The following is an 18,006-nucleotide window of genomic DNA, read 5'->3' as shown; positions in this document are numbered from 1 at the left end:
GCAATTTTTTTAAATTGCTGGTTCTTTTTGCGAGTTTACATACAACTTTTTATGAACCCAAATGACATCAGCTTCAGAAAATGTAATGAAACATTTTACCCAAGGGCACTGCACTTGCACATAAAAGGTTTTTTCAAAAAAAGAAGAAATAAAAGCAAAAAAGAAATGTGGACTGGTACAAGTTATAGAAATAAACCATTCTTGCATTCAGGTTGGAAAAACATATTTACTGCAGCATCAGACTTTGCTTCCAAGATCCCCTGGATTTACCACGGAACCACCGATACAACGAAACTATGCATATATATGCCTAAAGCAGTTATAGTTAAACATCTAAACAAAAGGTTTTTTTAAAAAAATGTCAAAAATAAGAGCACAAATTGATCTAAGAAATTGTAATTTCTGCAAGGTAAACAGTGACTCCTCAAAATACCGTTCGTACAGTCATACTGAGCTAACAGGAAAGACAGACAGTATCCAAAACTGATGTTAAACAGTTTTACCTGAAGCATTACTATATCTTTGTCAAACATCTCTCTTCTGCATTTCACATTATGATAGTAGTATATCTGGGAGGGAAGGTACAAAGTTTGATAAACAGGACATTTAACATATGAGATATGAAGCAGAATATTTACAAGATAAGGAAAAAATTACATTGATGAGAAGTTTGAGAATAAAGCCTGGCAAGGCTATCGTAGAAGGACTGGGAAAGAAGAGCATTGCTTAACTAACATAAAAGAATGAGACATAATGTTGCTATAACGGTGCTGTCTCATCAATCTCTGCTGATGTGAACATGTAAGACTGCTTAACTTCAGAGCTACTAAAGGAATTAAAACTGGTTCAATGAAAAGGTAAGTGGCTGCCGGCTCAGAGTGAACCACCAGAGATACATTTGGCTGCAGCATTAATCATTTTTTGTTCAACAAGACCGAAACATGGTAACCATGATTAGGATCTGCTGCTAAGTCTTGGAAAACATGGCTCAATGTTCTAGAGATTGCAAAGATTACAATAGAAACACAGCATGACATATCTTTCAAGTTATCTACTTATCTATAGCAATTATCTCCTATGGATGAGTTTTCCATAAGAAAATAAGTGAATAATGATCTTCCACTTAAGACTTACTTGGTTAACAAGTGAGAACCCATTTCTTCTCCACATCCCTGCATGTACTTGGGCGCACAGAACTAGACATCGTAGGGGATGCTCTATTAGCATAGGTGGACTAAGTTCACTCTGTATTAATTGAGCATAACAATTAATTAGACATGAAGTAAGTTCTTAAGACATGAAGTAAATTCTTAAGTTAGCACTTAAGAGATGTCTACAAATGGGGAGAATGCCCATCTCCCATGAAAATCTGCATGTGTTGCATGCATACTAGTCTGTTCTCCTAGCATCTGTTTTCATTTGTTCCACATATCTGCTTATATCAGCAACTGTCTCTAGTCATAAATATAAGCAATTTGAACTATCAATTAAATAAACAAACTAGAATTTCCATTAACGGTTGTACCTACACTTGAGGCTATTTTTCTTCTTGATCATCTACCAATTTTGTTTGCTCATTCCTTCAAATGTAGTGTAAAAGTTAATGGTTTCTTTTACAACCCTTATTACCTGGTTACTCTGACTTAGCCATGGTTAAGGACATGTCTAGTTAAGGCAGGGGTGCAAACCAGTATGAAAACCATAGGTTGACCATGGTAAGAGAACCATTATTTCCATTAACCAAGATAGAGAAATATTTCCAGTAAGCCAGTCACACTGAAGGTATTTTCCTTCTTTTCCAGTTGCAACAGGACAGGCAGACATCACTGATACATATAAGAGAGCCAAGACAATTTTACTAAATTTGAGTGCGTACACGAACACATATGAAACTGCCTTACGCTGAATTAGACCATCAAGGTCAGTCCTGTCTGCTCAGACTGGCAGCAGCTTTCCAGATTCTCAATATAAGGTCTCTCACCTACTATCTGATCATTTTTAACTGAAGATGCTGGGGATTACACCTGGGATCTTCTTCATGAAAAGCAGAGGTTCTCCCGCTGAGCCGCTGCCCCTTCCCAACTTCATTCAAGGAATAAATAAGGACAGGTTTCTTACCTGTAAGTAGTGATCTTCGAGTGGTCATCTATGCAGTCACACATATGGGTTTATCCACCAGGATCGGGCCCACCTCGGAGAATTCAAAGCAATCCTTAAGCATTAATTTTGGCGCGCCTTTCCCCTCGTCCCGGGGAGGAGGCATCGTCTGCGCATGCCTAGATGAGGGGGAGGCGCCCAACCCACTCAGTTTCTTCCCGCCGCCGTAGAGGTGTAGTAAGTGAATTGATATGAGCATCCAGCAGCGGGGAAGGATGGGTGGGTATGTGTGACTGCACAGATGACCACTCGAAGATCACCAGTTACAGGTAAGAAACCTGTCTATCTTCTTTGTGGTCTCTGTGCAGTCCCACATATGGGTGACTGGAAAGCTGTTTGTCAGGAGGTGGGTGCTGGATCTGTAAGTGAAAACCACTGTTAGTTATTCAAGAGAATAAATTTGTACTCGCAATGTAGACAGCAGAAGGCGTCAGTCAAAGATCGATCGCAGCACAGCCTGTCTGAAGGACGTGTCATGCCAGGCACAAACGTCTAGCGCGTAGTGCGAGGTGAATGTGGATGGGAACGACCAAACCGCAGATGTCCTTGCAGAAGGCTGTTGACGTTGCGACGGCTCCAGTAGAATGAGCTCGCAAGTGCTCAGGTATGGGCTGTTTTGCTAGTTCATAACATAGCGCAATAGCGGCCACAATCTACTTTGAGAATCTCTTGTGTTGAGATTTTTGCACCCTGATTGTGGGTTGCATAAGTTAAAAGAGTCTAGTGTCCTTTCGGAATTGCCGAGTCCTTTCGATGTAGAAAGCCAGAGCTCTGCGTACGTCTAAGTTATGCAGGGTTCGTTGTCCCGCATCTGTGGGGTGTTGGAAGAAAGCCGGTAGGATGGAGGGTTTTCCCAGGTGAAACGGTGAGACCACCTTAGGTAGGAACACGGGGTCAGGACGCAGTACTACTTTATTGTGGTGGAAAACTGTGCATGGAGGATCTGCTCTGAAGGCGCAGATGTCGCTGGCCCGTCTGCCCATAGTAAGAGCTACTAGTAGGGCTGTTTTCCAGGTTAGAAGATGCAGAGGAATGGAAGCCATGGGCTCGAAGGGTGACTTCATTAATTGACTCAGCACTAGTGATAAGCTCTAAGCAGGATGGATCTTGCGGATTGGAGGGTGGAGGTGAAGGATCCCCTTCAGGAAGGCCTTGGTGGCATAGTGAGAGAATACAATGGAGCCCTCGATACGGGGATGGAACACAGAGATGGCCGCTAGATGGACCTTCAGAGAGGAGTACGAGAGTCCAGCATTAGAGAGGGTTAGAGTGTAAGTCAGAATTTGGTTGATTGTGGCTGAATCAGGTTTGAATCTATGTTGACTTGCGTATTCCGAAAAGCGTTTCCATTTGAAGGAGTATGATTTTATAGTGGCAGGTTTTCTGGAATTGAGCAGGATATGTCGGACCTCCGGTGGGAAGGTCATGAACTGATTCTCCATGCTGTAAGGCGAAGGAGGATAGGGTTGTGGTGTAGGACTTTGCCTCTCTGCTGGGAGAGTAGGTCCTGGGCTTGAGGGAGTCGGAGAAATGTGCCGTTCGATAGGAGAAGGAGAGTGGTGAACCAGGGTTGGCGAGGCCACCAGGGGGTCACTAGGATGCAGTTGGTGTTGTCTGTCATAATTTTCTGTAATACTCTCGTGATGAGTGGTATTGGCGGGAATAGGTAGTGTAGTGGTCCGTTCCATGTTTGAAGGAAGGCATCCCCTGCCGATAGAGGAGACGAAGGGCCGCGGATGTAGAAGCGGGGGCATTGTGCATTGTCTGGGGATGCAAATGCATCTATCTCCGGAACAGAGTCTGAACAGAGTCTGAACAGACTCCGGAACAGAGTCTGAAGATAACAACTGTTGATGGTCCACTCGTGGTTATTGATAAGAGTGTTGACTCAGAGCGTCCGCCTGAATGTTCTGGACTCTGGGTAGATGCACTGCAGATAGGAAGATGCCATGGGTGATGCTCCAGTGCCAGAGGGCTAGGGCTCATTTGCACAATCTGGTGGAAGCCGTGCCTCCCTGTCGATTTATGTAGAAGACAGTGGCTATATTGTCTGAGGTGACCTGAACATGGCTGTTGTGAAGGGACGGAAGGAAAGATCTCAGAGCCCTGTGAACTGCTAGTAGTTCCAGGCAATTGATGTGGAGAGACCTTTCGTAATCTGTCCACTGGCCTTGTACTATGAGTTTTCCCAAGTGGGCTCCCCATCCCCACTTGGAGGCGTCGGTGGTGACAATCACAGAGGGAGGAGTCTGAGTAAATGACATTCTTTTCAAGAGGTGATGTTCTACCGTCCACCATTGCAACGAAGGGATGATATGGGCTGGGACGGTTAGTACGGTCAGTTGCTGTTGCTGTTGAGGATGAAATGTCCGCACAAACCACAGCTGTAGAGGACGCATGTGGAGTTTGGCAAAAAGAAGGACGGAGGTGGTGGCCGCCATGAGGCCTAGCATCCTCTGAAAGGTGAGAGCTGTTTGGGAGCAATGCATAATTATCTCTTTGGCCAGAGACTTGATATGTTGTACTCTGTCTGCTGGCAGATAGGCTTTGCGTGCGACTGTCGATAGGTGTGCCCCTATGAATTGTATGGACTGAGTAGGGGTCAGATTGGATTTCGTGGTGTTGACCTGAAGGCCTAGGGTAGTCAAGAGGGAGAGGGTAGCCAAGACATCGGTCTGGAGCTGTTCTTTGGATTGGGCGACGACTAGCCAGTCATCTATGTACGGGTAGATGGAAATTCGTTGTTGTCTCAGAATTGCTACTACCACCGCCATGCACTTTGTGAATACTCTTGGTGCTGTTGAAAGGCCAAAGGGAAGAGCGTGGAATTGATAGTGTTGATTTCCTATAGCGAATCTAAGGAACCTTCTGTGATGGTGGTTGATGGTGAGGTGAAAGTAGGCATCCTGCAGATCTATTGATGCCATCCAGGCTTGCTTTGGAATCAGTGATAAGATGGACTGAAGAGTGACCATACGGAATTTTTTGTGGCAGATATGGAGATTGAGTTTCCTGAGATCCAGTATAGGGCGCAGCCCACCGTCTCTCTTTGGCAGTAGCGGGAGTAGAAGCCTGTGTGATGATACTGAGGTGGAACTGGTTCTATAGCTCCCTTGTCCAGCAAGGTTGCCACTTCTAGGAGCAGAGGAGGGGAAGGAGGGGTAGCTATGAACCTGTGGTGTCTTGGAGTCGAACTGAACTCTATGGTGTATCCGTTTTGTATGATTGTCAGAACCCAAGAGTCTGAAGTTATGGACTCCCAGTTGTGGTAGAACGGCTGCAGTCTGATGTCTGGGCGATGTTGGGGCTGTCGGAGAGGAGTGAGGGAGTCAAAGAGAGTGTTTATTGGTCGGTGTTGCCTTCTTTGAAGCTTGAGGGCATGCCCTTTGTTGAAAAGGTTGTTTTGTCTGGGGAGGCTTACGCCTCCAAGGTTCGGCTTGGCGTGGTGATCTGGAGCGCTTATAGTAGTTCGGCTTCCAGGTTTTTTGTCGCATGGCTAGGTACTGTGGTTGGGTGACTCCCAGCCTCTTAGCCCTTTTTCTGCTGTCATCTACGTTAGTCAGGATATCATCCGTTGTGGCACTGAACAGGCCCTGCCCATCAAAGGGCAAGTCCTCAATTTTAAACTTAATGTCTGGCTGTAAAGATGAGGACCTGAGCCAGCCGTGCCTGTGTAGGGCAATTGCAGATGCTAGGGTTCTAGAGCAGCACTGAGCTGCATGATGTGCCGTGTTCATTTGTTGCTTGCTGACTCTCGCAAGTTCCTGCAGTCTCGGGTAGAGATGTAACTAAGATATTAAGTTGGGTCGTCAGATTGAACACATATGCTGAGAAGTATGCCATATAGTTATGAATTTTAGTGGTGGCAGTGGTGAGGGAATAGATTTTTCTTCCGATAGTGTTGAGCTTCTTGCCCTCTTTTTCAGGAGGAACAGGGTGTCTAGTTTGTTTAGATTTGGACGAAGAATGAACTATCATCGAGTTGGGTGCAGGATGATTGAAGAAGAACTTAGATTCAGGGGCATGGACTTTATAGAGTGATTCGACCCTCTTAGACGTTGGTGGCACAGAGGCTGGTTTGTCCCAGGCTTCTTTTAATGTTTCCAGGTGGACTGGAAGCATAGGAAAGGATGAGCCAACAGGAAGATCTGCGTGCACCAGGTCGTAGACCACGTCTGAGACTCTAGGCACATCAGTTGTAAGCTTCACATTGAGGGAGTTTGCCATATTAGATAGTAAGTCTAGGTAAGACTTAGGTTCCTCAGATGGAGAGAGGTCAGACGGTTTAGCAATGTCTGATGCTGGAGAGTGAAGACCCGAGGCTGAGGAGTGGGACGATATAGATTGTTCTGCCTCCGAGTCCTCAAGGGTATCAACTTCTGGAGTCTTGATGGTTTGTTCTGGCCGCGGGTGCTGTATGCGCAGTGCAGTGGGTTCGATGGCAGTAGAAGCAACTGGTGACAGTGGTTTCGGCTCTGTGTCATAAAGATTAGCATGTTCACAGTACCGTGGACGGTCATCGTGGTATGAATGCTCTCGATGTGGAGGGGTGTCTCTGTAGCGTGGACAAGTGTCTTCACGTGAACGATCTCGGTAGTAGGCCATTTCTCGGTGTCGAGAGTCTTCACGGGATCGAGAGTGCTCACAGGCGCGACTTCGGTATAAGCTGGGAGAGGGTGATCTGCGGTATCTTCGGTACCTATGAGGAGACGGTGACCTCAACGGAGTGTATTAGTAGTAGCGGTCTCTGTGACCGCTTCTGGAAATTTTCTCTCGGGGTCGATGGTGGTCTTGTCAGTGAAGGAGCCGTTACTGTCTGCAGAAGGGTCGAGACTTCTCGAAAGCAATGTGCGCCTAAGATATTGAGGTGCTGGCTCTTCGTCGAACCCGGAGACTCAGTGCTTAGAATCTGATCAGGAAGGGACTCGTGCACCAAAGGCGATTTAGAACTGATGCGGACGATTTCAAGTGGCGTAATGGCAGGAGTCGAGGTCGATTTCGAGGCCGGAGTAGTTTGAATCGAGGTCGTAACAACCGTAGTCAGGTGAGGCGTCGGAGATCGAGTCGCCGAATTCGGGTCCAGAAGCTTATGGCTTGTCTTGGGCTTTTTAGGAGACTTCCGATCCGAAGGGTCTCTCGAGGTCGACTCGGTACGGTGCCGCTTCTTGGATTCGTCAGACTTCTTTAGGTGTTTCCCGGACTTAGGCTTACTGGGAACCTGAGCCACGGAAGCCGCCGGTTGAGACGTTCCCTTTTGAGTTAGGGAGGACGGCAAGGTCTGTGAACCCGATGCGTGCGACATTACTGGGCGCAGTGATGACTCTAGCAAATGGCTTTTGAGTCTTGCCGCGCGGTTTTTCTTTGCCTGTTTGCCGAACTGGCTGCAATGCACTCAGGAGTCTGTACGGTGCGCCTCGCCGAGGCAAAAAAGGCAGAGTGAATGTCCATCAGTGGACGGGATTTTCGCGGCACAGCGAATGCACCTCTTGAAAGTTATTTTTTCCTTCCCTTCCATCCGCCCGGAGAGAGGGGGGGGGGGGGGAGGAGGACGAAAAAGCGAAAGATAGAGAAAGACTTTTTTTTTTTAACGATACCAGTTGAAGAATGAAGAGGAGCAAAGGACGTGAAGAGACGAGGAAGGAGGTGAGAAATCCGAAGGATTGCAATGAAAGTGGGGAGATCAGCGAGGCAGGTGTTTTCCGGACGGCGGTAAAAAAGAAACTGAGTGGGTTGGGCGCCTCCCCCTCGTCTAGGCATGCGCAGACGATGCCTCCTCCCAGGGACGAGGGGAAAGGTGCGCCAAAATTAACGCTTAAGGATTGCTTTGAATTCTCCGAGGTGGGCCCGATCCTGGCGGACAAACCCATATGTGGGACTGCACAGAGACCACGAAGAAGATCCTAGTGTTAGACACCCACTGGATTAGTTCTTTAGAACTGTGAGCAGAACTCCATAGGCAGCCCCCTCCCATATTCTGCAGCCACTAAAAAAAAAAATGAATACTCTCAGAACTGGTGAAGGAACTGCAGTCTGAGTGAGCAGCTGTGAAAATGACAGCTTCTTCTGTGAGTGCCTTCCACTCACATATGGACACCTTTTGGTGCAACTCCAACCCCTTAACATAGCAATTACTAACCAAAGGTAGATGTTCTGGAAACCTGTATGCCACTTCAGTTTTGCTCAGAAGCACATGCAAACCTATATTAACAAGAGAAGAATATTAGTATGGCAATAAAGTATGCACATTTCTTCTACTTTGGGATCTATGTCACTGTCAAAGAAAAAGAAATAAGATTACAAGGAAGTACCGTTCTCAAATGTGAATGTGTAAATAACAAGCTCTTCACTATGATTAAACATAGAAGCAAGATCAATTTCAACCAGAAACTAGACAGACATATCAACTTATCCTACATGTGCACACTCACACATATGAAGTGATATTCATGAATGTTTTACTGCAACTCAAGCAGCAAGAGGTACTACTGACTTGGAAAAAAGGCAACTGAATGCAATTAATACCTTATAAATTTCTGCTTCATTCTCAGCACAAATAGGCATCTCTATGAGCCTAAATGGAGCACAATTTTCCTTTTATATTTGCTCTAAGCACTTATTGTACATTTGAAAGCTTGCTTTGAACAGGAGCACAGCCAGGATTTTTTTTAGGACAGGGGCTTTTTAAAAATTCAGGGGGCACTCCAATTTTTAAAAGCTCTCCCCCTTCCACCTAAAAAAGTAGGGCCGGCAGTCCAGGTTTTCTTGCTTCTTGCAGCCAGCCATCTTCAAGAAGCAGGGAGACCCGCCACCTCTTGCTCTCTGGTCCCATGGAAGGAGAGAGAGAGAGAGGTGGGGCCTGCAGCCCAGGTCTCCATGCCTTTGCAGCTAGCTTTAAAACTGCCGTCCCTTCTGTCCTGCTTGGGCTAAGGAGGATGAGGGAGAGAGGTTGGGCTGGCAGTTCCGGTCTCTGCTTTTGCAACCTGATTTAAAGCTGGCTGAAAAAGCATGGAGACTGCTGCCTCTTCCCTCCCGTCCCGCTTGGACAGAGCAGGATGGGAGAGAGAGATGGGGCCAGCAGCCCTGGTCTCTGTGCTTTTGAGGCCTGCTTTAAAGCCAGCTGTAAAAGCAGAGACCTGCTGCCTCTGCCCTTCTGGAGAGAGACGCAGGGGCTGGCAGCCCCAGTCTCTGTGCTTTCACAAGCAGGGAGATCTGCTGTGGTTGCCTCTCACCCTGCACTGGTTGGGGGCCCTGAGTTGGGAGGGGGTCTCCACCAGAAGTCAAGGGCAGGGCCTCCAGAGGCCCCCCTATGGCTACAGGCTTGGCTTTAAACAACCAAAGACATTAAATTGTTCCCAGATCTGTAAATCTCTCAGCCTGAGCAGTCTAAACAAGCCATATTTTCTGGCTTACCTGGAAATACAAAAACAAGATTTTCCAACAGCTTACTGGGGCACAATATATATGGCCTGGAGGTTGGAAATTTGATATCCTAATTCATACCTCAAATTTGGTTTACATTATGATGAAACATCTAATAAGTTATCACTTTCAAAAAAATCTGATTTGAGTCCAAAGGTAACAGGCACCTGAGTTTAATGCAATGCACTTTTCTACATTTTGGTTCAGATGAGTTCAGGGAGACATGACTAATACCAGCATGTAGCAACAAACAGGCTCATGCCAAAATGCTGGTAGAGCATTACATTTTTTTTAAATGAAAGGTTGTAGTTTGTATGAGTATGGCAGCAACAAAAAAAAAAACTACAAACAAATCACAGCAAGGAAAATACCTAACTTGTGCACTTTTGTGAACTATCTGTGCTTGAAAACACCGCACACAGACAGAATGGTCCTTACCTGCAAGTAAACGAGAAACTGGGAGATGAATGCTAACTTTTTCTTGAGAAACACAATATCGGATAGTCTCAACCGAGTGTCCACACATGCTGAGAACAACAGGCTGCTCCCCATCCGTAAAGCCACTGTGGCATTGCATTAATGTAGTCAAGCATTTTTTATATGCTTCAATTAGCACTTTCTCCTTTAAAAAGAAAAAGGAGGAGGATGAACGGATTTACAGTCAAGAAACCACAGCCCTTCAAAATAATAAGTGTTACTGCACATCTGTGGTCAAAAGTGACATTTAAAGAACAACAAAGATCTTGAAATACTGCTCCCAAATGTTGTTTTATGCATTTTTCCTATCCTTACTATCGTCCCTACAATCTCACTGACACTTGTTACTTTGAACAGTATGAGCCACAGATCAGTAATGGCCAAATTAAACCTCCTTAAAATCTTGGCCAAGAACATCTTTCATACTGTGTGATTTAACTACAAAACCTTACATATTAAGCAACAGCAAAAAGAGAGCAGGTATGCAGCCAAAATTACACAGTCTATAGTCTGCTTTCAAAATACCACTTATATACTAATGGTTGCAAAAAAATATTAAAATCATATTATGGCCTGCTCATCTAATTGGTAGGGGATCAAGCAACTATGGGTACAGATAATTTTTTTTGGTAAATGCTTTCTTCCTTGTCCTTCCATAGTAAATTAAACTCAGGACTATTTGTATTCCAAACTCCTGGCTTGAAAAATATCATATGACTTTTAGGCTCAGTTTAAAAACAAACAATAGTGTAGTTCCTTTGGGAAGTCACATGCAAAAATCTAATGAACAAAATTAAGGTATTTCACTAATTCAAAACTATTTGGAACTTTCCTGCATGACATAAAAGCTTACATCTAAAGCACACCAGTCCTGCATCATCGAGATGACATGCGTTAATCTCATCTGTAATGTGAATGCTGCTTCCCACTCTGGTTCCATTTCAATGTGCTGTCCAACTTGGCGGGTAATTGGATCCATACCCTTGACACAGAGAAAGTCACACAGGTTAAGAGAAGCTTAAAAGGAAGACGACAGGATAGCACTGAGACCCATTAAATCTTACTTAAAACAGACTGCAGGAAGAACCTGTTCTGCTGAAACCTGGGCAGCTATAAACTGCCTCAGTTCTTTACATGAACACACATGAAGCTCTCTCAATCAGACCATGGGTCCATTAGTGTCTACTCATTCTGGCGGCAGCTCCCCAGGGTCTTACCCAGAAGTCTTTCACATAATCTACTACCAGGTTCTTTTAACTGGAGATGCCAGAGATAGAACCTGCTAAGCAGATGTTCCACTACTAAGACAGTAGTGGAACAAAGTACCCTCCCCAAAGTACCTTACCTCTTCTTTGATTGAAACAATTAAACATAACAATAACACTTCAAAATACTGACAAACTAAAAATAGAGACCATAGTACGTGACAAAACACCCCCACCAACCTGCATACACTTAAGCAATTCCAAGAAGACATCGAAGCCATCTAGAAATTTTTGCCTCAGATCATCTGACCAGTCAACTGGTTTGCTTATCAACACATATCTAAGTACGACAGAAATTGACAGGGTTATTTTTTTGTGTATACATGTGGAAATATTTTATTTGATTAGTTATAAATACATACACTCACTTTAAATCCAAAATCAAACTTTGGACTCGTTTGAATTTGAAAGCTTGGAGTGCAGTGTAGCGTTCAAATTGAAATCTGCCCTGTATGTCTCGATGTCGTAAGTGGTCCATGAAAGTTGAGATGATAGTAGTCATAAGGTTCTCTTCTATAATTAACATTCGAGCCTAAGTCAAAATAGATTAAAAGTTGTGTTTTAGACAATATTCAATACTGGCAAGGAAAAGGGACTCAACAGACACTTCCTCAAGAGTTATCTGTAGGTGTCCAATGTAGTTTTATGCCTGCAGCTAAAACAGTTTGGCCTAGATAGAATCTGAAGTATAGGGTTGGATACAATGCAATTTTCAACAAGACAAAGGAATTTCACCTGTGGAATGTTACTTTCTTAGCTTCCGCCTCCCGCAGCAGTCTAAAATAGGGTTGCCAAACCCCAGTTGGGGGCTGGGGATCCCCTGGTTTAAAGCCCCCCCCCTCCACTTCAAGGCTATCAGAAGGCAGGGGGCAATGGTCGCTCGGTGCTCCATTATACCCCATGGAGACTGGTTCACATAGGGTATAATGGAGAATCAATCCAAGGGTATTGGGAAGGGGATGTTTTTTGAGGTGGAGGAACCAAATTTTCAGCATAGATTCTAGTGCCTCTCCTCAAAACACCCCACAGGTTTCAAAATAATTAGACCAAGGGGTTCAATTCTATGATCCCCCAAAGAAGATGTCCCCATCCTCCATTATTTCCAATGGATGGAAGGCATTTAAAAGGAACACAGTCCCTTGAAATATGACAATTGACTCACCCAGAACTCCCTCTGGAGTTCAATCGTTCTTCTTTCCTCTCATCTCCTGGAGCCTCCTGGTAAGTTCCCCTCCAGCTTGTCAGCCTCATCTGGCAACCCTAGTCTAAAAAGTTGTTTCTGGGGCCCCCTCTCCCCCAAGAGCAGGATTTCAGGGAGCGTTTCAGTCTACTGCAGGAGTGCTGAGCTGCAAAAGTAGCACTCTCTGGGTTTAAGTCCTTGAACCTGTGGAAATGCTGAGCTAGAATTACCCATGGAGTCCATGAGATTTCTAGTTTATTACCTCTGAACTCCTCAAAAGGAAAAAAGGATACAATTATACAAAGCTATGTCTGTCTCAAGAAACTATGCTTTTCATGACTGTCAGAATTATATCTATTGACTACATGACCACAAGCATACACTGATATGTTTAATCTGATTATTTTTATAACCTGATTTTAATTAAGCTTATGAAAGGGCAGCCAATAATATGGTGAATTACAGAAGAGACTGTTTAAATCCCTTGACTGAGGCAATATATTTAAGATCCTTTCCAGAAAATGTGATTTGTTTGAGCGGAATCAAGATAAACTATCAGCTTTAAGTGTTGTACTGTCACCCACATTACTTCAATAATGTGAGAATTCACAGCCTAAAAAAAATGAATCTGCTAACTGTCATATTTTGTCTTATTGTCGAATAACAATATTTGTTCTTCAAATTACAAGTAATCATCTTTGCTAGCTATGCCTGTTAACATCTTTTATTCATTTTTCAAAAGAACAGCACTATAGTACTGACTCAACTTCACAGACGCTAGACTGGAGTGCCACAGTTACAAAAAAGATCTATACAACCAGAGTTGTCCTGCATCACTGAATGCAACCTCCCCATGAATTCCAAAGCCACATTTACAGCATTGATAACATCAAAGCTTCTTTTAAGCAGAACTTCACAGGGGGTGTAGCCTAATATGCAAATTAGTTCCTGCTGGGTTTTTCCCACAAAAAGCCTAGTATGAAACAATGGCGCCGTCCAGCGGTGTGGCCTAATATGCAAATAAGTTCCTGCTGGGCCTTTTTTAAAAAAAAGCCCTGGATAACATTATCTAAACCAGGGGTGTCGAACATGCAGTTTGGGGACCTATCAGGACCCCAAGCAGCTGGTTGCCATCCTTCTCCCTCTCTCTTGCTTCCTTCTGCATAACAGCTTGCTTTGCCAGGCTTGCTCAATTGCACAGGAGCTACAGAACAAAACCTCTATTTTCTCCATTAGCTGAAGCTCCTCCCCAAGGAGGAGGAATAGCTTGCTTTGCCAGTTTCTCTCAATTGCACAGCAGAGCTACTGAACCTAGCCTGTCTTCCTTCTATTGGCTGAGGCTCCCTTCCCCTCCCCGCCGGTCCCCTGGAGAAGGAAGGAAAGAGCCAGAGCTTTCTTTGCCTGGTTCCCTGGATCCCATGGGAGAAATACAAAGAAAGTATCTTTAAAACCAATGAATGCTAATGTTTTAAGCATGTTTTAAGTTTTTAAAAATATATATTTGGGTTTGTCTGTGTTCTTTATAAAATTTATATCTCTGCTACCTAAACTTAAATAGGTACACACATGGCCTGGCATGGCCCAGCCCAACTCAACATGGCCCGGCCCAACAAGGTCTCATTTATGTCAGATCTGGCCCTCATAACAAAGGAGTTCGACACCCATAATCTAAACAGTTTGTGTTCAGTTGCCCTAAACAGACACATTTAACAAAACTTTATTCTGGGAATGCAATATTAATTCATTTACTGCCATGAGAAGTTGTGGTAACCATTACTTTAGATGGCTTTACAGGAATTCAATGAGAATGTCTATCATGGAATTTTCACATTTAGAGGCAGCATCACTGAATACGAATTGCCTGAGGGAAAGAAACCACTAGGTGGTTTTGGCCTGCATGCTATGCTTTCCAAGGCTATCTGGTTGTGGGAAACAGGCTGCTGAACTAGGTGAACCTCTGGACTGATGCAGCAAGGCTCTTATATAAAACCATTTACCTCTTACTGAAAAGTATTACACAATTCATGAGCACTGGAGAATTAGATGGCACTGTTTTGATCTCAAACAACAAGGATGCAGGAATATTGGTAAGTATCTATCACACTTTTGTCCTGCCCTTCCTCCAAGGAGTGTAAGATGGCATTCATGGTTCTCCCTTCTCCCATTTATGAGGAAGGTCAGGATAAAAGAGAATGACTGGCCAAAGTTCACATAATAAGCTTTATCGCTGCAAAGGGATTTGAACCTGAGTGCAATCCTAGTCTGGTACAAAGCACTGCCACACAGGTTCTCATAAGAAGCTATTGCAGACATGCATGGCACTAAAATATGCAATGGAAAATATTAAACTATTCTTAAAAGGACTCTAAATCATATATCTTTTAGATTTTACCAAGCCTCTCTTTAGACTTTGGCTTTGGGGGGGGGGGATAGCAGTTCAGCTATACGAACAGTTATATATATACAAACTGTTACAAATATAATAAAGTGAAACTAGAGATTGAATAAGCGACCAGCGGAAGAACTGCACGGGGCTCTGAGCCAAAATAGTGTTTCATTCAATATTTAAGTACTTACAAGTGAAGGCACTGTGAATATCTGTACCGAGAGATCAGCAATTGAGTACTCTCTGTCGTGGTCATCTTTCACATAATCATTCTGCAATCGCTCATAATTCTATTAAGAAGGAGGCAAAAAAGGCAAAGGGAGCCAACTATCAGTTTTTAAAAAGGCAGCACTACTCACCAGAGTAGGTACAGTGAAGAGCTGAACAGATAGAGCAGTCACCGACACTGCCCGCTCGTGATCATCCTCCATAAAATCTCTCTGCAACTGCCGGTAATTCTAAACAACAAGGGGGAAATTCACCTCTAATCTGCACTGACTGGATGTTTTAATGTTTGCAGTGGGAAGAAATTCTGCGCTATGGGTTCTTTCGGAGAAAGTGAAAAGCAAACTTACATTTCAAGTTATCAGACTAGTTATAAGGTACATTTATACTAACGGTTGTTTTTTGTATAATTAAGGTTAATTAAAAGTGCTGCAAATATCAATTGTTACATTCAATTCAATTAGATTTAGATGATATTCATAGGCAACCGTCAGAGAGCAATGCACTATATATATATTTTTTAGAATATTTGTTCAACTCCCCCCCACCGCCAATAACACCAAAAGCACAGGTTTGGAAAGCATGTCTGATATGTGGTAAAATAAAACATCAATGAAAAGAAAAAGGGAAATGTTCTAATTTCTATTGCCAAAAGTAGTAGCATATATGCAATCCAAATCACAAAAAAATAAAAAAATCCACATTTAGGCTATAACTCAAAGTAGACACACACACTCTCTCACACGCAAAGAGATTCCATGCAAGTAGATTCCCCTTTAATGCAGAAGCAATTCCACAAATGCATGGTATAAACAGAAAAGCACCGGACATCATTCAGTGGGAAGCCCCTGCATACAATGAAGCTCCAGTTATGCCCTAGGATTCCCACAAACAAAGGAGCCCCAGGTAGTTACTGTTTAGTGATATGTATTCAGTTCTAAAGGTTAAAGCTTATATTTTTAAATACACTTCTCAATGAAAGTAACTCACCCTTGCAAACCGGATAGCAAAATGTTTCTTGTATTTCAAATCCATAAGGAGGCTGCTCATGAATAACTGATGATACACACTTCTGGCTCCTATTTTTTAAAAATTAGGCATTAATATTCATTAAACAATGGCAATGATCACAAAATAGTAACTACTCTTGAATAGCTTTACATCATTCACCAGTAATACTTTTAACATATTGTTAGTACTAAGCAGAAAAGTCATCAGTGAGGGTCTTTTAAGTCCTAACCCAAGTCCCACATGGAAATAAAGTCCCTACATAAAATTGCTCCAAGGCCTTGGTTGCATAGTGAGGATCTCCCACCCCAATGGTGGAATAAGTTCAGAGCCCAATGAGGCCTTAGAATTTTTTAAAATTCAAAATGGCAGCCATTCCATAGTGTATTGGAAATACAAACACACACATTTAGTAAAACTTTTTACAATATATTTACAATATAAATCTTTTGTCACATTATAGGGAAGTATATCCTTATATTACAAAGAGAAGTCCATCCTCATATTACGCATCTTCATTTTGTTATGATTACTGCAAAAAATTTTTAACAGCACATCACACTGTATTTTCTGTAATATAAACTGTGATCCTAGGTGGGGTTTTTTCCTTATTCCATAATGCAGGAAAGTATCTAAATAAGGGAAACACTGGGCCATACACCACAGGAAATTAGTTAAGATATGACAGGGCATCAAGCAATAGCCAGTGCAACTCCTAGCCAATCAGTTTCACTGTTCCATCTTTTTGGGGATACAACTCTTGGTTTGGTTTAGAGTAGCACTTTTATCATTGCTCCCTAGGGTCTTATGAGCAGTACTTTCCTATTTAAGGTGACTTCTATACATCTACTTTAGTGCAAGAGTGTTAAATTCATTTCTTATGAGGGCCGTATCTGACATGACACCTTGTTGGGACAGGCCATGTGCATCAGTTATAAAATGCAATGCCAGGTGTATGGCACTCTGAGAGCAGGGGAGAGGGGAGGAAATCTTCATCGTCCTTCTGCAGCCTGGGCTAGTTGCAAAAGGAGGACAGAAGCCCAGCCAGCTGGAATCTCTTGGTTACTCTGAGAGGTGGTGTGTGTGTGTGTGTATGTGAGAGAGAGAGTTCTTCATCCTCCTTCTGCAGCTTGGGTATGTGAGAAAGAAAGCTCTTCATTTTCCTTCTGCAGCCTGGGCAAGCTTCAGAAGACAGACAGAAGCCCAGCCATCCCATGCCTCTTGGCGTGTGTGTGTTGGCGGATCTTTGTCTTCCTTCTGCAGCCGGCTCAGGCTACAGAAGGAAGCAGGAAGCCTGGGCAGGCTGCAGGAGGAGGACAGAAATCCAGTCATCCCACACTTTTTGGGTGCTCTGAGAGGTATGCGAGGGGGAGGAAAGATCTTCGTCGTCCTTCTTCAGCCTACTCAAGCTGCAGGAGAATGGAAGCCCAGCCAGCCCATGCCTCTCAGGCACCCTGAGAGGCATGCGGGGGAGGTTAGTTGCTCACGGATTGGATTTGAGCCCTGAAGGGGCAGGGCGTGGCCTGCAGGCCACCTGTTTGACACCCGTGCTTTACATCAAAGATTGTCCAGTCTGTACACACCCTCTCTTCCCACTGAAAAAAAATATTAAAATAAAGTCTGTTGATTATGCTGGTGATATTCTGGCGATACAGCTTAAGCTATAATGGGTTCCATAGCTTGTAGCACCCTTGTTAACAAGGCTTTAGAGTGTGACTCAGTGTGTAATTGTTTGCATAATCTAGATGAGGTATTAAAATTGTTTAGACAACTTTATGTAAAAAAGAATCTCCATGACATTCCCTGGTATAGTTTGAGTGTGGCATGGTATAAACATGTTTGAGTGTGGCATGGTATAAATTATATAATTTATACCATGCCATATAATT

At 43.6% G+C, this 18,006-nt stretch overlaps 1 protein-coding gene across 3 annotated transcripts in view; it reads right to left on the bottom strand.

Moving 5' to 3' along the window:
• The window catches only part of UBR2 (ubiquitin protein ligase E3 component n-recognin 2), a 93,287-nt gene that overhangs the window by 33,989 nt on the left and 41,292 nt on the right, over positions 1-18,006 (bottom strand). For 2 of the 3 annotated variants that reach the window (XR_009555838.1, XM_060247400.1), the window contains exons 10-18: positions 16,100-16,188; positions 15,076-15,174; positions 11,687-11,850; positions 11,499-11,598; positions 10,907-11,035; positions 10,015-10,198; positions 8,294-8,355; positions 1,135-1,245; positions 504-569 (exon numbers count right to left, since the gene is read on the bottom strand). Coding sequence is in view for 2 of the 3 variants with exons in the window: in XM_060247400.1 (XP_060103383.1) it covers positions 504-569; positions 1,135-1,245; positions 8,294-8,355; positions 10,015-10,198; positions 10,907-11,035; positions 11,499-11,598; positions 11,687-11,850; positions 15,076-15,174; positions 16,100-16,188 (1,004 nt within the window). In the remaining variant the exon portion in view is untranslated. Of the gene's footprint in view, positions 1-503; positions 570-1,134; positions 1,246-8,293; positions 8,356-10,014; positions 10,199-10,906; positions 11,036-11,498; positions 11,599-11,686; positions 11,851-15,075; positions 15,175-15,243; positions 15,343-16,099; positions 16,189-18,006 lie in introns of all 3 variants that reach the window. The other variant, XM_060247392.1, reaches the window with a different exon arrangement.

The sequence above is a fragment of the Heteronotia binoei genome, chromosome 1, assembly GCF_032191835.1.
Source record: "Heteronotia binoei isolate CCM8104 ecotype False Entrance Well chromosome 1, APGP_CSIRO_Hbin_v1, whole genome shotgun sequence".
In the NCBI taxonomy this organism is placed as follows: Eukaryota; Metazoa; Chordata; class Lepidosauria; order Squamata; family Gekkonidae; genus Heteronotia; species Heteronotia binoei.
The sequence above is the reverse complement of the archived record's forward strand: the minus strand, read 5'-3'. Positions and strand labels throughout refer to the sequence as shown.